This window comes from Sciurus carolinensis, chromosome 1, assembly GCF_902686445.1.
Source record: "Sciurus carolinensis chromosome 1, mSciCar1.2, whole genome shotgun sequence".
In the NCBI taxonomy this organism is placed as follows: domain Eukaryota; kingdom Metazoa; phylum Chordata; class Mammalia; order Rodentia; family Sciuridae; genus Sciurus; species Sciurus carolinensis.
This window is the reverse complement of record NC_062213.1, coordinates 174,116,898-174,133,323: the sequence shown is the minus strand read 5'-3', so window position 1 is coordinate 174,133,323 and position 16,426 is coordinate 174,116,898. Positions and strand designations below refer to the sequence as shown.

At 37.1% G+C, this 16,426-nt stretch overlaps 1 protein-coding gene across 1 annotated transcript in view; it reads right to left on the bottom strand.

The window, feature by feature from the left end:
- Pik3r3 (phosphoinositide-3-kinase regulatory subunit 3) overlaps positions 1–16,426 on the bottom strand; it is an 86,166-nt gene that overhangs the window by 4,225 nt on the left and 65,515 nt on the right. The window contains 8 exon segments of the mRNA XM_053743430.1: positions 1,472–1,642; positions 2,490–2,564; positions 6,090–6,092; positions 9,350–9,410; positions 9,413–9,484; positions 9,487–9,521; positions 11,904–11,938; positions 11,940–12,047. Of these exon segments, the coding sequence (XP_053599405.1) occupies positions 1,472–1,642; positions 2,490–2,564; positions 6,090–6,092; positions 9,350–9,410; positions 9,413–9,484; positions 9,487–9,521; positions 11,904–11,938; positions 11,940–12,047 (560 nt within the window).

Below are 16,426 nucleotides of genomic sequence, written 5' to 3'. Positions count from 1 at the left end.
TTGGGCTACTTAATGTCTTCCTTCTTGCTATTATTCCTTTTTAAAATTCTTTTTAGTTATACCTGACAGTAGAATATATTTTGACATATTTATACAAACATAAAGTATGTCTTACTGTAATTAGGATCTATTTTTCTTAAAAGATTCCAAATCTTGCAAAAACTATTCTTCTCTGTCATTTCCATTCAGATAACTTGAGCAGCACAGGTCAAAGAGAAATGAAATGTTGTGAGTAGTTCTATCTTTAGATGACAGTAATCCAGTGCACTTTACAATGCCCCCGCTGCCATTTTTCTGCCTATAGACAACCATTTATCCTGTCAAAGTCCAGCCCCAACCTTCTTTTTTTTCACCATAATTAACAATTCTACATGTGCCCAACCTACTAGTGACACCTATTTCGTAGTTATTTTGTTTATCTTGGATAGTTTATGAAATGAAGAAAGCCTGGTGTAATTGAAAAATGTGGTTTTTTGAAACCTGACAAACTTGGATTCAAACACTTGACTCCATGATAAAAGTAGACTACTGAAGGCAAGGTGATCAAGTATAGCAGAAAGCACCCAGCACTCTGCTAATATGAACACCTTTTGTATATCCTTACTTTCTTTGAGGGCACAATAACTTTGTCATCTTTGTCTTCTGCCATACCCAAGAGCAGCAGGTAGCATTTACTCATTATGTACCAGCCCTATTTAAAGCATATTAATTACTATATATATATTTATTTATTTATTTATTTATATTTATATTTATATATAAAGTTATTTAAACCTTACCAAAACCTCAAAGTTAAGTATTGTTCTTATTACCCTTATTTTATAGATAAGGAAACTGGGCAAAGAACACTTAAGTAATTTACCCAGGATTACACAGCTGATAAGCAGTTAGAGCCAACATCTTAACCCATTATATCTGGCACCAAATCTTTCCCTCATAACCATCATATCATCTTCTAAGTACAGACTGTGTCAAAGAAGATAATTGCCTTCTTAAGGAATATATATATACTCGGGCAAAGTTTGATTAAGATATAATTATCTCTAAATTTCTCTTTCCATTAAAAACAAAATAGACTTTTCCCAAAAAAGTCATAAGATCATCTTAAGGAAAAATGCATCCACATTTTATATCACTACCTAAACAAACTATTATTTAGTCAAAAATTAAATTAAGCATACGAGACTACTAAAGATTTTTTTTTCCACTTCAAGGTCTCACAGATACTGGAAATCCAATAGCAACACCACAAGGCCTAATCAGTTTATCATGTAAATAAAAATCCCCAAGATAACTTTAGATATCATTTTTTTCTAAAACTATTTTCTTTGTACCAATATTAATGGTCTAAGGAAGGCATGAGTCCTTATTATTATATATTAACTAATTTCATCTGAATTTTATGAGTGGTTGGTTTTCTACTAATAAATGCATAAGAGTTCAGAAGGGCATCTCAACTGAGAAGACTTACACAACAGAACAGGCATAGCATCCTTTCTTGCTACTCTCACGAATTAAGAATGCACCATCAGGTTTCCCATAAAGCAAGTCCTCTGCTTGTACACGATTGATATCTTCAACAAACCAGGTTTTCTCATCATAATGTGGCAGGTTTTCATCCTCTTCATTGATAAAATAGGTCCTAAAATTTAAATATTTAAAATATTATTCTAATAATCAGTTTACTTATATCTAAAAGCAACTTCATGAATAAAATAGTCTTCTAAACCATAAAATGATAAATCAAAATTTCAATTAGTCGAGTCGGTGGTGTTATTTTTTGTTTTTTGCTATACTGGGGCTTGAACCCAGGGGTGCTCTAGCACCAAGGTACATCCTCAACCCTTTGTATTTTTTATTTGATCTTTTTTCTTTTTTTCTCTTTTCTTTTTTGGTGCCAGGGACTGAACCCAGGGGCACTTAACCACTGAGCCTCATCCCCAGCCCTTTTTAATATTTTATTTAGAAACAATCTTGCTGAGTTGCTTTAGAGCCTCACTAATTTGCTGAGGCTGAACTTGTGATCCTCCTTTCTCAGATCCTCCTGTGTCAGCCTCTTGAGCCACTGGGATTATAGGCATGTGCAACCACAACTATTATTTTTTATTTTGAGACAGGGTTTCACTAAGTTGCCTAAGTTGGCCTCAAATTGGGAACCTCCTGCCTCAGCCTACGAAATTACTGGGATTACAAGCATGGCTAGTTAGGTGGTTTTTAACAAATTCATTACTTGCTATGTAAACACAGAATTCACATGTCTTATCCAATAAGCTAAAACATAAATATCCAAATAACAGTACTTATGAATCCAAGTTTCTGAACTCAAGTGCCTATAGGATACGCTTAAGACAATTCAATTAAAAAGAGATTCCAAGTTCTTGATTCAATATTCTCAAGTGACAGTGAGAACCAGTTTTTAGCATGATAAGAAAGTCTATGTCTTATACTAGGAACAAAGCCTCTGACAGAAAGGTTTAGAGACAACTTACTCATCAGCATCCTCATTCTTGATTCCCAGCCAGGCATTCAGGCGCTTCTGTCTCACTCCTTTGTGATTGAGCCATCTGTCAGAGGGAAGAAACCATGTCAGAATTTATGCAAACTGCTTAAGACAAAGTAGATAAATCCAAGGCAACCAAATTTCCTGATTCTAGGAACCTCTTATTTCCCCTAACATTACAAAGAATAGCCAGAGGTTTCCCTAAATGAGTCTCTCCATTACTTTTCTTTCAACTATACTATGATGAATTAATCTTTTATGCAAAAGGCAGAAATACAGAAAACAACTTGAAATTAGGCATATCTCTCACTTTTCATTTTTTCTTTTTCTTGAGGCTTATGCCACTCAAACACAGTGGCACATTTATTTCTGAAATCATTATTTTGGTGAGCATGGTATCACCAAGCCAGAAGACCCACTTCCTGTGTAGCCTACTGAATTGAGGTTAAGATTCTAACTAGTAATTTCAAGATCCATTTTTGTATCTAAGTAGACCATAAGAGATTCAGGGTGACAAACTGAGTAATTAATATGAGTTTATCACCAAGCAAATCACAGTATCTTAAAATACCAACATTTAGATACAAAATGATATAAACCATCACATTGATTTCCTTTCAGATGGCCAATAGTCTAAAACTGAAGTAGAGAATAAAAACTTTCATTCATCATGCTTAAAATAGTGTAAGCACAGGGATATTCAGATATTAAATTAATATACAGTAAATATTTGCTGGTGGACTGTTTGTTGTTGTTGTTGTTGTTGTTGTTGTTTTGGTGAGGGTGTGAAGCTGTCCTGGGGATTAAACCCAGGGATGCTCTACCACTCAGTTACATCCCCAGCCATTTTTAATTTTTTAAAGTTTGAGACAGGGTCTCGCCAAGTTGCCCAAGCTGGCCTCAAACTTAAAATCCTCCTGCTTCAGCCTCCCAAGTCACTATGCTACCAAGCCTGACTAGTGGGTTGCTTTTAAGAAAATCTTCACAATTCCAGGATCATCTTCTATCTGTCTCTGACTCCAAGTACCTTACATAATCTGGAATCACACCCGATTTTTAAAGTTCTTTTAAAATTCTTTCAGACAGATTTTACAGACTTTCTCAGGAAGACTCACCCTTTAGTTTACCTGACTTCATTTTAGCAGTTAATGAAGCTGGAAAATAGATAATATGTGATTTTGATAGAACCAATTTAATAACAACCCCACACTACCACTTCTAATAAAATATCTCAAGACTCTCCTGTAAACATTCTTATCAACAAAGTTTTTTTTTTTTTTTTTTTTTTTTTTTTTTTTTTGTGGTGCTGGGGATGGAACCCAGGGCCCTGTGCTTGCAAGGCAAGCACTCTACCAACTGAGCTATATCCCCAGCCCCCTCAACAAAGTTTTCTATCCTTAAAGAAACAAGTACACTGGTTAAGAAGTTTGAACTGAATAAACCACACCATCATTACTCTTGAACCCCATTTTCTATAAACCACCAATCACTTTACACTGAGCCTCCCATTCTGGAAGGGAAGTTATTAGCACACCCAAGAAAGGGCAGAAGAAAAGGGGAAAAAAGAAGAAATGTTTCTGGTCCACCTTCCATTTATGAAACTTTCTCAATCTTCCCAAAATCTACTTGAAAAATTTTTATACAATTTGGAGTCCTATTAACAATGCCAAAAACTGTTTAACTTTTAAAAATCATTTTGAAAAAGTTCACATTACTTTAGTTCATATGTAATTCACATTTAATTTATTGTTATTAATACTCTTATCACATGTAAAGGCAGCAAATTCCATAGGAAATATCTGAGGCATCAGAAGACCTATTATCTAGTTCATCTTTAATTTTGATTTTTTAGAGCTGATTCTAATTGTGTGGTCTCAGATCAGTCTCTCTTTGTGCCTCAGTCATCTCTTCTTAAATAAAAAAAAGGAAAATTACAACTCTCATAGCTTACATTGAAATTATCTTAAGAGAAGAAAAATAGCTAATGTTAGCATATCCTTTCCTTACCCCTGGCCCAGCAAGTGGGGCTGCGGGTGTATATGGCATTCTTTCTAAAGATTTACTTGGCTTTATAACCTGATTGCCACACTTGAAGAGGAAAATAGTTTGTGTTTCTGTCTCCAGTGATCAAAAGAAGTAAGCTAGGAAGTCACTGAGAGAGGGGGACAGGAAAAATATTTTGAAGCTAAAGCAGTAGTCCCTAGACACAGCATAAATATGAAACCCGGTGACCCAAGTGAGTGGCTCACACACAGGCACCCTGAATGGAGCACGAGAAGGCTTTAAGATACAGTCTATTAATAATCAAATAGGAGATTATTGTGAAGGGCACCTCTGATTTTTCTGGAACAGAAGTATTTAACCAGATGACAGGGCCCAAAGACTAGGAGCAGAGGAAGCACCTAATGATAACAATCAGGCCAGGGAGGAACAAAGGACCTTGTGCTTCCATAATTTTCTGGCAGATGGGATCTTGGAAAAAATTGATTTGGTTTTCCTCTGAATAGCCTTTATTTCTTCTCTGCTTTTTTTTTTGGGGGGGGGGGCATTTTATTTATTTATATATTTATTATTTTTATTTATTATTTATTTATTTATCTGTAGTGCTGGAGCTTTGAACACAGGGTCTCACATTTGCTAAGCAAGCACTCTACCACTAAGTTACACTCCAGCCCTCTTTTTCAAATTTTTTATTGGTGTATTATAATTATACATATTAGTGGAATTAATTGCTACAAATTCATACATGTACACAACATAATTAGTCAATTTCACTCCCCAATAAGTTGGTTTTAATTTAAAGAAAAAGAAGAATATGACTTGTCTTGCACCAAATTTTATGGAGAGAACATCATACTCCCCTAAATAAGAAGAAAATGAGCCGGGCATAGTGGCACACGCTGTAATCCCAGTGATTCAGGAGGCTGAGACAGAAGGAAGCAAGTTCAAAGTCAGCCTCAGAAATTTAGTGAGGCCCTAAGCAACTCAGCAAGACCCTGTCTCTAAATAAAATATAAAAATGGCTGGGGATGTGGTTTAGTTGTTAAGTGGTTCTGGGTTCAATTCCTGGTATCAAAAAAAAAAAAAAAATCCCAATGTCCATCAATTAATGATAGTTAAACTAAATGTGGTATATCCATCCATACAGGTCATAAAAAGGAATGGAGTGCTGTAAACAGCTACATCCTACATGGATAAACCTTTGAATATCATGCTAAGTGAAGAATTCAGTCTTAAAAGACTATGTGGTGCACGCCTGTAACCCCAGCAGCGTGGGAGGCTAAGGCAGGAGGATTTCGAGGTCAAAGCCAGTCTCAGTAACTCAGTGATTAAGTACCCCTGAGTTTAACCCCCAGAACAACAACAACAAAAAAGACTATGTATTAAATGTTTCCACTTATATGAAATGTCCTAAATAGGCAAATCCATAAAAACATAAGTAATTACTGGTTACCTAGGGTTGGGGGAATAGGGTGGTAGGGATGATGACTAAAGGGTACAGGATTTTCTTTTACTGTGATGAAAATGTTCTAAAATATATGGTAATGATTGCAAATACCTCTGATATACTAAAAACATTGACTTATACACACTTTTTTTCCTAAGACAGAACCTTTCTATGTTGCCCAGGCTGGTCTCAAACTTTTGGACTTCAGTGATTCTCCCACTTCAATCTCCCAAGTGGTTGCAGCATATACCACCTGACTTTAAATTACGCACTTTAAATGGATAACTTGTATGGGATGTAAATTATATCTCAATAAAGTTTTTTTAAAAAACAGAATATACCATCCTCTGCAAGATTCTTTTAGCTGCAAACTCCCCAGTATATGTTACTCAAAGCTTATCATTAATGTATCTATATTGATTGTTATGGCAAGGTAATCTTTTTTTTAGATTTATGAATACCAAAAAAGTAAATAATCATGAAAGCTAAACTTGACTCATAATGAAAAAGAACTGCTCTAACAATATACAATTCCCTTTTTTTGCGGGGGAGGGGTAGATTGAATCCAAGGTACACTACCATTAAGCAACGTCCCCCAATCCTTCCTTTCTTTTTTGTTTTGTTTTGTTTTGTTTTGTACTGGGAATTGAACTCAGGGGCACTCAACCACTGAGCCACAACTCCAGCCCTATTTTGTATTTTATTTAGAAACAGAGTCACACTGAATTGCTTAGCCTCCCTTTTGCTGAGGCTGGCTTTGAACTCATGATCCTCCTGCTTCAGTCTCCCAAGTCCTGGGATTACAGCTGTGCACCACGGTACCTGGCAATCCTTTCTATTTTTGAGATGGGGGTTTCACTAAGTTGCCAAGGCTGGCCTCAAAATTAAGATCCTCCTCCTTCAGATCCCTGAGTAGCTAGGATTACAGGTATGCACCACCACAACTGGTTCAAATTCCTTTTTTATTCAAAGAAATTTTATAGGATTTTTATACCTAAGAAAAATTTTAGTGTACTTACTGAGTTCTAATACACATAAATTGTGTTAATCTTACATGTACAGATTGATGAATTTTATATATGTATAAACTTACATTCCAATTAAGATTCAGAACATTTCCATGCCATTTTCCCATCAATACCCCAACATAAGTAATCACTATTTTAAAATCCATCACCATAGATAGGCTTTCCCCATTCTTACTATTAAAGTAAATGTGATTATATTTTATTCTTTATTTTAAAAATTAAATTTTGTATTTAAACATTCTAGAATATCCTAGAAATAATACATCAGGATCTCAACAGAGAATCTCATAAAATCCTTATGGGATATGCAGTGGGAAGTCAGGGATATATTCACACCCAAAGGAATCAATGAACAAATGACAATCTCTAGTTACATACTACAGAATTCCAACCTATTTCCACTTCAAAACAGGATCAATGAGAGATCATAGTCAGTATCATGCAATGCCACCAATATGCAGCACGTATTTTACAACCAATTTTCTTCAGGCCTAACTATACAAATTTCAGCATTGAAACACATCAAATTCACCAAGCCTCAAGATAGTTCTCTGTTAGAAACATAAAAGTGTGTACTATGGAATACTGGACTACCTCTTTGAAGAAACCCTTCCAAAAGAAACCTTTGCTGTCTGTGTCTCCCTAAACGACTGAATTGTCTTTACTAGCAGGTCATGGCTTTGTCATCCATGTTATCTAAACTCTTATATTAGCTTATACAACTTATTAAGGGACTTTCAAGATTGGTTTATCACAGTCGATAGTCTGAATGTTTATGTCTTCCCAAAATTCAATGTTGAAATTCCAACCATCAAAGTTATGATGTAGGAAGAGGAAGGTGGTTAGGTTAGGAGTAGAGGCCTCATGAACGGATTAGTGTCCTTATAAAAGAAGCCTAAGAGATACCCCTCACTCCTTTCACCATGTCAAAAATAACTAAAATGTGCTATCTATAAAACAAGGCAGGCCCTTACCCCAGCACTGAATCTACTAGTGCCTTAATTTCAAACTTCCAAGTCTTCTAATCTGTAGGTGATTTCTATATATCAAAATACTATAAGCTACCTAGTTTATAGTATTTTGTTAAAGCAACCTGAATGAACTAGACACCACGTTTATTCATGCCCATTGGGATGGTATATTTCCTAATATCTTTATTGCTTTTCAGGGCAAAGAAGTATTTCTATTCACTCCTTGATCCATGGCATAGCCTTCTTGGCCTTTTCTTCATCTTCATGACGTGACTAAACTACATAATAAGCATCCCAGAGCGGACCCTTATCTTATTTACAAAACTCTTCTGTATGCTATATATACTTGCTTAACTTTTTTGGGCCATGACAGCAAACTGAAATAATCCCTTAAGATACGTATTATTATTAAAAACTATTCATCATGGTTTAGTTTTATTTGTTTATCTCAAAAATTATTATCTAAATTTTCCCCTACTGAAACTCATCTGCTACTGTTCCCATCTCCAGGCCTACATTTTATTCCCTCCCCTCTTTCACACAAAGAAACACTGAGGTCTCTGCAAAAACCAGAATCAAAAGTCTTTGCTCTTTTTTTTCCAACTAGGAATTTGAATTGAGTGGTATTATATGCATAAAAGTGACCCAACACATAAATTTCTTAAGTCTATTCATTACCTAGAAGCCTAATGTATTTCTCTTCTCATAGATTCTCTCCCTCTATAAAGCAGTCATTTGTCCTTCTAAAAATCTGATCACATTTTGTTTGATTATATTTGATATATTTCCCATTATGCCTATATTTGGCTAAACTATACATCTTACCCTAATATTAAAGAATTGGGTTTCACTACTCAAATATCAGTACCTATGATAGACACCTTCTGCTATTTAAATACAGAATTCACTTCTTTTTTTAATTTTTTTATGATGTTGACAGGCATTCATTTTATTCATTTATTCATATGTGGTGCTGAAAATCAAACACTAGTGCCCTCACATGTGCTAGGCAAGGCCTCTACCACTGAGCCACACCCCGCCCCAGAATCTCATTTCTTGAGTATAAAATCCTTAAGAGACCGTTCTGTGTACGTTTATGTGTGCTCCCATTGTTAGTGCCTCTGAGGGGCAATTTCTATTTCTGTGGTTCTACGATGTAATCAAGATTCCAGTTTTTGTGATTTAGGCAAACATTAACCTTTATTTTTAATCTATATCACTTGGTGATGCCACAGCTACCCCTGAGATTTCAAGACATTTGTATAAAGTAGAGTTCCATATCCTGGTTTGTCCCACTTTGGGACCCCCTACTACTAACAGGGCTGTGTTCCTAAAATCTTATCATTTTCCTGTCCATTGATGCTAGAGTCTCCCTCCCCAAATAGCCCCAGACTACTTACACAGATGCTGATCTCGGATCTTGCGCAGCTGTATCAGATCAGGTTTGATACTGTTCATTTTTTATCTATTTCCCGGTTGTCCGAAGCTTGTTTCTTCAAATCCTGCTCTAGACGCATTTTGCTATCATGAATCTCACAAGACGTGATTTCAATTTATCATAATTCAACATAATTCTGTGAAAATATTTGACAATTAAGGTTAAACAACAACAAAACAGAGAGATCCTGTAGTGTGAACATGGTCCTCAATCTTTTTTGATCCTAGGGATTGAAACCTATGGTGCTTAACCACTGAGCCACATCCCCAGCACTTTTTATATTTATTTAGAGACGGGGTCTCACTGAGTTGCTTAGGGCTTCACTAAGTTGCTGAGGCTGGCTTGAACTTGCAATCCTCCTGCCTCAGCCTCCTGAGCATGCTGGGATTACAGGTGTGTGCCACCACAGCCAGCTAAAATATTTGTGTTTTTAAAGAGACAGTCCTTGCTATGTTGTCCAGGCTGGTCTTGAACTCCTGGGCTCAGGTGATTCTCCTGCCTCGGGCTCGTTGGTACTGGAACTATGGGCAAATGACACCATCCTACTACTGGCTACTATCCTAATGTCATAAACACGGTGGGCATTTGTTGTTTTTGCCTGATCCATTCCTAGTCTTCTGGATGCATCCTGATGTTCATTATAGGTAAAAGTTCCTATCCCCATCTCAGATCCAGGGGTAGACACATACACAGTCCAGGCTGGCCAATAGAGCATTCCATGTCATCCTATCCCCAACCACAGGTCATAATGACTGGTTCAGTAATTAGAATAAAACCCCAGCTGAACCCAGTGAGTCATTCTAGGACTTTTGCCAGAACTATTATAAAAAAAGAGATTCTCTCTTTCCACTGGGGTTGCTAAGTTATGAATATGTAATCCTAGGCTCCCAGCAGCTATACTGCCAACTCACATAGAAAACCTGCTTAAGGATAAAGCCAACTCAGAGAAGAATTGAGCCAAAAGACAATGTAAAAAGGAATCCCAGAGGTTGTAGCTCAGTGTAGAGCACTTGTCTAGCATGTGTGAGGCACTAGGTTCAATCCTCAGCACCACATATAAATAAATAAATAAATAAACTGGGCGTGGTGGCACACACCTTAGTCCCAGCAGCTCTGGAGGCTGAGGCAGGAATACTGCAAGTTCAAAGTCAGCCTCAACAGAACAAGGCACTAATAAGCAACTCAGTGAGACCCTGTCTCTAAAGAAAATACAAAATAGAGCTGGTGATGTGGCTCAGTGGTCGAGTGCCCCAGAGTTCAACCCCTGGTGTTCCCAAAATAAGTAGTAAGTAAGTAAATAAGTAAGTAAGTAAGTAAATAAATAAATAATGTATTGTGCCTGTCTATGACTTAAAAAAAAAGAATCCCAATGACCTTGTCTGGCCTGGACCCAACCATGGCTGAACCAGTAAAGCTATACATATAACATTTTAAGAGGTAGCACAGCCCAGCAATTCAGAACAATGTCTTTGCAATTAATATACCTAGGTTTAATCTCTGCCCTGCCACTTACTGTGGGGCTGTGGGCAGATTAATTAACTTCTCTGAGCCTTCATTTCCTTATCTGCTTAAATGGATTTCTACAATAGTACCTACCTTCATTAAGTATTATAATGATACATGTAAAGGGAATACAGAACTTGCTTGGTACATCTTAATAAGCACTCAAAAGATGATGACTATAATGTTTTCCAACACAAGAAGTTTGAACCGAGAGGCACTTTACCACTGAGCTCTTTATTTTTATTTTTTAAGTTGAGGCAGGGCGGGGTCTCATTAATGCTTAGGGACTCTAAATTGCTAAGGCTGGCCTCAAACTTATAATCCTCTTCCTCAGCCTCCCAAGTCACTGGGATGTGCCCCTGCGCCCAGCTTACCTATAGTCCTCATTACACTCCGATTATGCTTAGACAGCTGCCAAGTTGACTTTCGGTTCAAAAAAAATTCAGTAAGTACCCATTATATACTCCAAGGGACCATAGAGGTGTTGAGGATATATCAGGGAAAGTGAGCCACCATGCCTGCTCTCAATGAGTTTACAGTTGAGTGGGGATGGCATTCAGTAAATAAAACACTAGGAATCAAGACCACACACTGTAGAGACAATGACAAAAGCCCCTAAAATAGACTGGGAAATCAGGGAAGATTTTATAGGAAAAAGTCAAGTCTAATCTGAGTCCTACTTTGGAATTTTTTTTGGCAATACTGGAGATTGAACTCAGGGCCTCATACATGCTAGGCAAGCACTCTGCCACTAGCTATATCCCCAGCCTTTAATCTGAGTCCTAAAAGATGAGCAGAATCTAACAATTTGGGGTTGGGGAGTGGAAAGAATGCAGAAGAGAGGTTCAGTTGGTGCCATTAGTATAAACAGCAAGTAGTTCATTATAATAGGAATGTGTAGTTTACATGGGATGAAATCAAACAAGGTAAGAATTATTGGGAAAGAAAAACAAATTTTATCTCACATGATGTACTGGGGATTATACATACTTGATGTACTTACAGAGAGACTTACCGTTCAAGTCTCCTTTCATTTCCCTCTCTGCGAAAATCGCTCAATATATTCTTTGCTGTGTTGTTCTTGTGTGTGACACTGCTCTTCAAATATTTTAATTGTTTCATTAAAAGCTTCAATTGCAGTCCTCTTCATCTGTATTTCCTACAAGAATGAAAAATGACATAGATCCCATTATCTTTATTATTTTTCATAACCTTGGTCTTAAATCCCAAAGTTCTAGTTATAATCACATATAAAACCCAATTAAGATGACCAGAACAAGAAGCTTTATTCAAATCCTACCCTATTTACTCATACACAAAAACATCATTCAAACTGTAAAAGAAAAAGAACCACTACCTGAAATAAGACTAAGAACCACAGAAAAGTCTCCAAGCTGCCAAGAGACTGACCCTGAACACCTGACAACAGGATCAAGTTCTGCCTTTGCACCTATTTTTGTGTTGACCCCCCAAAAGGTTCTCAAGGAGTGGATGGATAAAGCCGAAGAGCCTATGTACCAAAGTGCAAAGTCTCATTCCCAGTAGAGTCCTACGGAGTCTATTTATTCTTACTTTCATTTCTAAAGTACATACTTAGTTTTCCAAACAGGTTCATTAGTAAATTAACCTGATTAGGAGCAAAGAATGAAAAGGGTAGAGAATAGCTGCTAAAGGTAGATTCACTAAGAATAATAAGATGAAAAACCAAAAACTCCACAAAACAGACTTAACTACAAAAGTTCAGTAGGTTAAGCCCTTTAGCATCAGGGTAAATAGTCCTCTATATTTCAACAAGTTCTAAGGACTTTAGTGAATGTTAGTGTCTGAATCAACATTCCCCTAAAACCTTCATAAAAGGTGGGGGGCTACATTTTATTCAGTCTACTTTTTAGAAAGGCAATAAATCTGCATAAAGGTCTAGAAGACTATCCTAAATACCTGCAATTCTAGCAGTTTTGATACTGGTGGGATAATTCCTCAACTATACAACTTTTACTAATTTAAACTAATGATTATTGAAAATCACTATATAAAGTCCCATCTGAGAATAAAGAGATTCTTGAAACATGAAGCAGGCCTTCCAGGACTCAGAATTCCCTGGTGGAACAGATTCCTGAACCCTAACAAGGCTTGATTTCAAGTCATGACATGGAAACCAGGTGAAATTAGCTAGTTAATTATTATTTTATGGAAGCTTCACAAGGAAGTGACATTTGAGCTAAGTCTTAAAGAGTCAGAGTATATAGGAAGAAAATGCAGCCCTGCACACAGGAGACATGGTATGGAGTATACATTAAATAACAGGGTATGTTCCAGGATCAATAATTGCTCAGTGGGATTGGCTGATAAGAAGATTGGCAGATGAGGAAGGCTGGAAACATGATGGTCCATAGAGCTGCATGTACATCATACATATTCAGATAATACTGAACACTCACTGGAATGTCCATATCTAAATATCTAGCTGCAGATTTCACAACTCTTGAATTATAGTTAACTCTTTGATTATGGAGGGTTCTTGACTCCCTTCTAAGATTAGAAATTACCCGTGAAGTTCTCTGGCCCTGAATCTTCAAAGAAAACCCCCAAACTTTTGACTCTACTAACGCTAACATAAGTATTGGTAGGTAGGGAAGTAAAAGGAAAAGTATTTGAAATCACAGTCAAATCAGCAGCTCCCCCATACACAATGCCTCTACACCTACCACCAAAACTATAACTCTACCTGTATCTGTGCTCCTCCTCCATCTTCCCCTGCCTTTATCTACATGTGTATCTCACCTCTTTCTCAGGCACTTCGTTCTATCACATCAGTCGGCCCCACTTATATTATCAACTTTCCTGTATAATAGTTCCTTCTCATTACCATACAAACAAGTTCTGGTAACACTTTTTTGGGGAAAAAAAAAATCTCTTAATCCTAAATTCTCCTGGAGTCCCAGTTAAGCTCCTGAAAGAGTTGTTTATATGGATCTCTCTCTCTGCTCACCTCCCATTCATACCAATTCATTCTGTCTTGGCTTTCTACCAGACTACTCTTTTCAAGGTCACCAATGATCTCCTCATTACCCAATTCCTCTCTCTTTTCCAATCTATCACTGTTCTTCCCAATGATGAGTAATCAGGATGGAAAATATGCCATCTATTTCCACCCTAAATCAACTGTGCATACCATCTCTTTTCCTTTGTTTTGTTTTGTTTTTGTTTCTTTGTAGTACTGAGGCTTGAACCCAGGAGGCCTATACAACTAAGTTATACTCCAGGCTTTTTTCTGAGACATGGTCTTGCTAAATTGAACTTGTGATTCTCTCTTAGCCTCCCAAGTAGCTTGGACAACAGGTGTGCACCTCCATACCCAACTTTTTCCATTCTTTGGGAAGAATTCACTTAGCCCAAAGCAATCTAGATTTTATCTATTTTACAGAAAAAAAAAGAAAGGAAGTCAACATCAACTCTTTAGCTCCCTTTAATATTTATTTCTACAGCACATTTCCTGTACTACTAATCACTGGGTTCCTCTTTTCTCCTCCCCATGTCCTTCCAAAGTTTTAAGCCTCTTCCATGGCACTTCTCTGCCCAGTCTTGCTCCCAACTCTCACACAGAGAAATTTAGCACCCTTTCCACCAGTGGCTTTTGTGGTTGCCTGCATCTACCCCCCGTGAGCAACTCCCCAACTAAAAGGTTCCAAGTCCAGCACTGAGCCTCTTATCAGCTGCTTGAAATCCTTTTCTGCAGTTAAATCCTCCAATACTGCTGTACACGTGGGCAGAATGCGGAGAGTTCTCTGCTTTCAGCCATGGTAAGAAAGCAGAATGCAGCTCTATACAAAGTCAAAGCCACATGCAAGAGGGGCCATTTTTTTCTAGCCTCTGAATAGGAAGGTTAGCCCTTTGCTAGACCTCACTTTATTAAATAAGTCTGACTCCAGGCCTCTACCAAGAGTGAAATGATTTTAGTTTATTATCTTGCATAAATTCATTCAACAAATAATTGAACATTAACCATATGCCAGGCATTATTTGAAGTATTTAGGATATAGAAGCAAACAAGCTTAGAGAAAGATTTCTGTCCTCCTGAAACTCATATTTAGGGGGCTATATAACAGACAATAAACAATGAACATAATAAGTAAATTACTAGTTTTTTGAAAGGTGAGATTTATTAAGAAGAAAGAAAAGCAGACTGAAAAAGGAGGATAAGAATGCAAGTTGTAATTTTAAATAAAGTTTGACAGGTAGGCCTTAATGAGACAATGACATTTAAGCAGACTTAAAAGAAATGAGGGAGTTAGCCAGGTGACTGTCTGTAAAAAGAAGTGTTCCAGGCAAATAAATAGTGTGAACACTTGAAAGTGGAAAGTAGGTGTAGCATATTAGAGGACCAGCAGGGAGGCTAGTGGAGATGCAGTACAGTGAGTGAGGAAGACAATTATAAGAAATGAGGTCAGAGAGGAAGAGAAGCACAGATCATGCTGGGCATTATAGAGAGTAGTCTTCCTTTTGCTCTGTGTAAAATGTACAACCAAAGGAGGGTTTTAAACAAAGGAGTGCCATGACATGACCTACATCTACACTCTGGATGCTACACTGAGAACTGATTTGAGGGAAGGAAGCATAGATAACGGCAAGAATGTCAGTTAGGAGATTTCTGTAGTACATCTAGGTGTTATGGTTTAGATCTGGAATGTTCCATAAAGGCTCATGTGTTAAAGGATTGGATGCCAACCTGCGGCACTGGGAGGTGATGAAGCCTAGTGGAAAATAGGTCATTGGGGGTGTGCCCTTAAAGAAAATATTGGACTCTGGCCCCCTCCTCACTCTCTTTTTGTTTCCTGGCTTCAAGGTGAAGAGCCCTCTGCCATGTGCCCCAGCCTTGATGTAATATGCTACCACAGGCCCAAAGCAACAGGTCTAGCAACAATGAACTCAAATCTCTGAAACCATAGGCTCAGATAAATCTTCCCTCCTTAATAAGCTGATTATCTCAGGTACTTTGTCACAGCAACAGAAAGTTTACTAACACACCAGGCAAGAAATTATAGTAGCTTAAACCAAAGTATTAGCAGTGAAGGTGGTGAGAAGAGGTTGGGTCTGAGTTTATATCAAAGAAAAAAATTAACTGAACTTCATGATGGATTAGACATAAGGTGTAAAAGAAAGAATCCAGGATAACTCCAAGGCTTTGGGCCTGAGGAAAAAGAAAGATGTGATTGTTCTCAATTAATATATGAAAAGGTCTGAGATATAACAACCTTGAGGTAGACTATCCGTGTTCTAACTGAAAAAATTGTGGGATTGCAATGGCCAGAAATGTGACGGTCAATTTTCCTATGGGGAATATTTTATCTCATTGTATTTTCAGGTTTTCCTTTTTTAGTTCTTCAGAATTATTTTAATGATCTTCTTTTTTCTTTCTACCTGATACTTGTGCTGTGTCTGTGGTCTACCTATGTGTGTATATGTGTGTGCACATGTACATGTATGTTTAACTTCACATTTCAGCTTCTCTTTTTTAGTTTAGTACTTCCAGATGAATTA